Source organism: Akebia trifoliata, chromosome 16 (genome assembly GCF_017979445.1).
Source record: "Akebia trifoliata isolate Shusen 1 chromosome 16, ASM1797944v1, whole genome shotgun sequence".
NCBI lineage: Eukaryota > Viridiplantae > Streptophyta > Magnoliopsida > Ranunculales > Lardizabalaceae > Akebia > Akebia trifoliata.
The window spans coordinates 27644755-27650844 of NC_141390.1; the positions used below are offsets into that span (position 1 = coordinate 27644755).

At 32.4% G+C, this 6090-nt stretch overlaps 1 protein-coding gene across 1 annotated transcript; it reads right to left on the reverse strand.

The window, feature by feature from the left end:
* Positions 1-1312: 1312 nt before the first annotated feature.
* LOC147383200 (sugar transport protein 8-like) lies at positions 1313-5299 on the reverse strand. The gene is made up of 4 exons (XM_086429321.1): positions 5123-5299; positions 3437-3756; positions 2247-2873; positions 1313-1929 (listed from the first exon to the last, which is right to left on the reverse strand). Exons 1-4 carry the CDS (start codon positions 5220-5222, stop codon positions 1474-1476), a joined length of 1503 nt encoding a protein of 500 aa, XP_086285447.1. The 5' UTR covers positions 5223-5299; the 3' UTR covers positions 1313-1473.
* Positions 5300-6090: the final 791 nt, after the last annotated feature.

Consider the following 6090-nt stretch of genomic DNA (forward strand, 5'->3'; position numbering starts at 1 on the left):
AGCAATTTGAGGACCCATACATAAAAAATTACTCTGATTGGTGATTTATTGATGTTGGTTGGAGTTTTTTTTTTTTTTTCTTTTTCTTCCTCGTTTTTTTGGTTGGTACAAAGCTCCCATGGTGAAGAAAAAAACGGACTATAAATCAAGATAGCTATTGTGTACATGTCAACTTGAGATGCAAATAGATTATATAATATAAAAATTGGTTTAATTATTATTTTTTAATATATAAATTATATGAAGGATAGTATAAACTCGTCTTATTATTCATCTAAATCTCATTAAGATTTTAAAAGCACGAGTACCTAATTAACGCAAGAAGAAACTTTTCATCTCAATTGATTGAGGATGGGGTGTGAAAAAATAGCAAAGAGACAAAATTGCAAAAAACACAGGGTTTACGTGTCCACAGAACAGAACAAGAATAATCACTATTTTTTCATACGTTTTACAATCCTAGAATCTTTATTTATAAAATCAATAGTGTTCGCTCTACACCCCGCAACTCTGCGTAGCACAACAGAATTCAAGACATTTACACAACATGCCCGCACAAGGGATGCGGGCAAATTTTTTTTTTTCAAAATAATAAACTATGCATTGATTCAATAATAAAAATTATTTAATTTGAAGACTTAGAATCGCTCAAGATTGAATCTAGTGCTCAAATGTAATATTGTCCTCATTTAGTATAAAAGATCACTCAAGTGTGTAACAATAATGGCCTTGCATTGAATCTAAGATATCTTGAGTAGAAATATATTTCTTAGCTTAAATCTCTTGTACCCCTACTTATGCTCCATTTGGAGAAGAAAAGAAGTTGATGCAAGAGTCAAAGAGTGTAAATTTTACCATCAGATTGTGATAAATCCGAATTGATTCCATGGTAGCTAGGCCCATTAGATTTAGATACGATACAAACTCGAACTCAATATCGTTTCAATTTTGTAAGATTCAGACCCGATCAGATAAACCACCCAAACTTACATGATCTTAGACCCAATCTTGAAATTTACCTGATTGAATCATTTAGCCTAGCTGATAGTCATTAACAGCCCTACTTGTTCACACTGCCACAAATTTTGGAAGAATTATTCGAATAAGGACCAACTGATTAAATCGACTAATTAATCTGTGATTTGCCAATTAATCTCAAGAAAAAGATAGGGTTTTTTTGGGGAGATTGAATCATGAAAAATTATTTGTATGATCCCTGAAATTTTTACGAATTAAACATAATCATCGAATCCCGACTTTTTAACTATGGTTGCACATTCTCATTGGTCCTTCTGGAAAATGGATTCAAATATAAAGAAACAACATAATTATTTTTATTCAAATAATTTGGATGGAATTTGATCCAAGCTAAGATATTTATCTCAAAACAATTATTTCTGTTAAACAATGCCATTATTTCCCGTACAGAAGTGAAGTTCAAACAAAACAAAAATTACCCAGACAGGATCATCTTTATAATCCACTTTCAACATTTTTCTGCTTTGAGTTACCATCATGATCAATCATGTATTTCTTCCAAAACCAATGTTGTTTCCAGACTCTCTCGACCATAGCTTCGATTGGTATGTTCTTCGTCTCAGGCAACAAAAACTGCACAAATAATCCCATAACTAGAATCCATGCAGCAAAGAAGAAAAAGATACCGGCGCGCATATGGCACAACATCGATAAGAATGCTTGTGCTATGATGAAGGTAAAAAGCATGTTGGAGCTAACTGCAAAAGCGTAACCCGCTGTTCTTGTCTCAAGAGGGAAGGTTTCACTTGGTATCAACCAACCCAAAGGTCCCCATGACCATGCAAAGCTCATAACATAGAGACATACAAGCAATACCACGATCAATGCTTCTACTTTTCCCAAAGAGTCTGTAGGTCCCAAATCTGCTGCAAGAATCGCTCCGATCGCACACTGCAACATTTTGAAATCTAAATTAATTTGTGTTACAAATGATGGAATAACTCCATATTTGAATGAGACAAAGTTTAATGGCAAAATAGGATTCATATTGTTCACCATAGATATCTTCTATGATAAGGTTTTCAAGAGAAAATGTGAGATAAAATAGTAATTCTATTATCTCTACAAGTAATTTTAGATTTCAAAATCCAACAAATCCTTGGGCAAGTAATGGTCTCAACAGATGATCCTAACCATTTGATTAATTAAATCTGATCTTAGCAAAATCCAGTTGAAGTGAAGAAAAAAAAAAAAGCAAAATATATTACCTGAGTGATAAACATTTGGACACACGCAGTAAGAAGCAATTTTCTTCTCCCATACTTATCGACAGTGTAAATCGAGATTAATGTGCTTATTACATTAACAAGCCCCGTAATGACAGATGATAGTAATGAGCCATCGCTCTTGAATCCAACGGTTTGAAATAGTACGGGTGCATAGAACATAATAGCATTGATCCCTGTGAATTGTTGGAAAACTTGTATCAATATACCAATGACAAGGGGGGGGCGGCTCACAGGCTTCAAGAGTTCCGTGAATGGTTTCTTCACTTGTCGTGCCATTTCACTAGCAAGTACAATCTGATCATACTCGGCATCGACGTCCTTTGTACGTCTAATCTTCTCAAGTATTGTTCTACCCTTTTGAAGCTTTTCGCGCTCAATGAGGCTTGTTGGAGTGTCGGGTATCAAAAAGCCACCCAAGAATAGAATTAAGGCAGGCACACCTGCTAGGCCCAAGGCTAACCTCCAGCCCCATGGGTGAATTTTTGAACACATGAAGTTAATTAGGTTTGCAACTAAAATGCCAATTGTCACAAAGAGTTGGAAGAGAATATTGACCGCGCCTCGAAATTTTGTTGGAGCAATCTCAGATAGAAATAGAGGAACTGACTGCAAGGAATTTTTGAGTCTATTTAGTTAGAATTCCTATATATATATATATAACTCATTGGATGTTAGTATTGTTCAATAAATTCACTTTTCAATAATACACCTATGTATTTTGTCTTTTAGTGAAAAAGACAGTCATTAGTTGGTCTTTTACATAATAAATACTAAGGGATTTTTAGTCTTTTGATTTAAATATTTTTTTTAATAAATATTTTGACAATCAATGCCAACATAATAAATACATTTACCAAAGACATTTACAATGAATGCATTTTTTTTTATGTAAAAGACTAATATACCCTTATTTTTTTACTTAAAAGACAAAATGGGAAGAACTATTATTGGAAGAAAAAAAATGTGGTGGAGAATGTTACCATCCTTACGAGGTGTTGAACATTAGCATTCCCCACATATAATATGTTTTCAACTTCTTTTAATCAATTTATGCTACTAAAGTGTTGGTTTGGATTCTAGAAATCCCACACTTTCCCATAATCTGATTCTAGAATCCGGTGTTAAGTTTGATTCAGAACTAAATGTCTTTACTAGTGTTGCACTTGTACCTCGTTACCAAATCCAACACCAACACCAAGAAGGATCCTTCCTATGATCAACATTGAGAGATTGGAGGCTGCTGCATTCAATACAACACCGACCAAGTAGAAGACCGATGCAGTTAGCATTGTCAACTTTCGACCATACTTGGTGCAAACCTTCGAAGCAAAGAAGCTGGCGAAAAGAGCGGCGAAATACAGAGAAGATGTGAACAGCTGAACTTTTTGGTTATTAAACTTACAATAGTTGTCTTCATGTGCTAATTGTTTCTTTCTATAGATAGCGGGGAAGAATTTCAATAGGAAGTCATCCATAGCTGTCACTCCACCTAAAAACATGCCAAAATTTGCAATAGGAGGTATCAATATCACAATAAATCAAATTATAACAATCTCCAAAACAGTCTATTTGTCATATTTGCATCTTTAAACATTTATTTTTATTGTCAATTCTACAGTGAAAAAAAAAAAAACAAGACTAATGATTTTCTGGCACCCCCTTCTGACATACGCACCCCTACGCCCCATCGTTGAACCGTAGATCATTTTCCTTGGGATACATGGAATCATAATTTTTTTTTCTTTTGTATCTCTAGGCAAATGATCTACAATTCTGTGATGGGAGCATATGTCAGAGGGGGGCGTCAAATTATCACAACTCAAAAAAAAAGTATGAATTCTCTTGTTAATTGTTGTTGTACAATAGTAATTTTATAAATATCTTCTTTTTTTTTTTTTAATGAGAATGGGATTCATATCTTATGAGGTTAAATCATAAATAGTCTTTTCTATTATGATTAGGTGATGATAAGTGTTTTTCACACTCTGAGTGTGGCATGGTCGGGCAGATTTATTGTGAGGGAACTGCACGGAACAAGAATTTTTAATAATTATAAGGATTTAGCAACTATTGAGATAAATTAAAAAATCCGTTGCTATTGATCCCACAAATTTTTTTTTTAAGTGTATTAGCTACTCTCAACATAGACAATCCTGGCTCGGCCCCTAGACATGGTTATGCCAACTTCCCCCTTGTGGGGTGTGTGATCATGTTATCCAAATAAAATATGATTTTATGATCAAACATCTTCTAATCTAATTAATTTTGTAAAAATTTTAATTAATTTTATATAAACACATATGAATAAATAATTATAAACCAAGTTGAATGGTTTGACTCATACAAGACAACTAGATATTGTCTACGAACAACAAGTTTTAAATCCATGGTCCTAATTTCTACACCTACCCTGGCCTACTAACCCACTGACATTGGGATCACCATAAATTGATCTATGTAAGCTTGTTGGTTAAATCTTAGCCATTGGATTTGAAAATGATGAAAAATGCACAACCCATCCATAGTGACAAAGTCGGGGTTCGGGAATAATTCAAAAAGAGAAAGCTTTGAAAAAATAGAGGCAAAATTCGGAAAAACATCGAATAAATTAAAGAGTAAAAAAAATTATTTTAAGTATAAAAAAAATATTTATATATTAAATGAAAAAACAATATTTAAAAAATGTTAAAATAAAAAATAATTCTGGTTATTTTTTCCTTTTGAAAAGAATCGTAATTTGATCAACAACTGTTAAAATCATTATTTAATCATGATTTTTTCAATAAATCACAGATTTTTGTCATTCAAAAGTACTGTGAAAGAAATATATAATAATAATAAATAATAATAAAAACCTGAAATTCCAATATCGTAACCAAACATTAGGCCTCCAACTGCTGCTACAAGCCAACAAAACACCACATAACCCTTGGAATAAAACTTAGTATCCGACATCTTTCCTGTATCGCCGACACTCACCCCCCGATATGTCAGACTTTTAATTATTATTTATTATCTAAAAAGAGCATTGAGAAACAAAGAAAAACACAACAAATTTATATAGAAAAAAAAACCCAAAAATGTATGAGTTTGTTAGAGAAAAAGTACCAGAATATTATAATATCCATATATAGATGTTTAACATTACGTGTCCAACGAAGATTATCTTCCCATTTTAGTATAAATGGGTCGACGTGATTATGTTGAAAAACAGTTAATGAGGATTTCAACTCTAGCCACATAACTTGAAGAGGACAGCTTTTTCTTTAAATAGTTTCCAATTATATCCGAGGGTACATTTGGAAATTTACTCATTATGCATAGATGGGGCTGGCAATGGATCGGGTGAAGCTTTTTCCATACCCTTATCCAATTATATATCCGGTTATTCGTATCCAATGTTTAACTCACTTACGCTAAAAATATCCATATCCAACTATTTATCCACTTTTTTAAAAGGATATCCGTATTTGACTTGTACCCAAATTTCAAACGGATATCCATGTCAGATAAGATGATGGAAAAATATTAATTTTGAATTTTATATATATTATGAATTTATTGTATTAAATTCAAATAAATTGATGTTCTGGTTGGATAAGATATATATTCATATCTAACTCTCAAAATATTCGGATAAAAATAATTACAAATAAATTTATCTGGATTCTTAAATGGATAAAAAATTTATACCCATACACGAATAACTCAGAAAGGATGAGTCGGATAAGCGGATATTATTTGACCCATTTTATTTGTTTTAGATCATCACGATCAGCTAATTAAGAATGAGATTTCATCTTATCTTATTGAAATAATAATT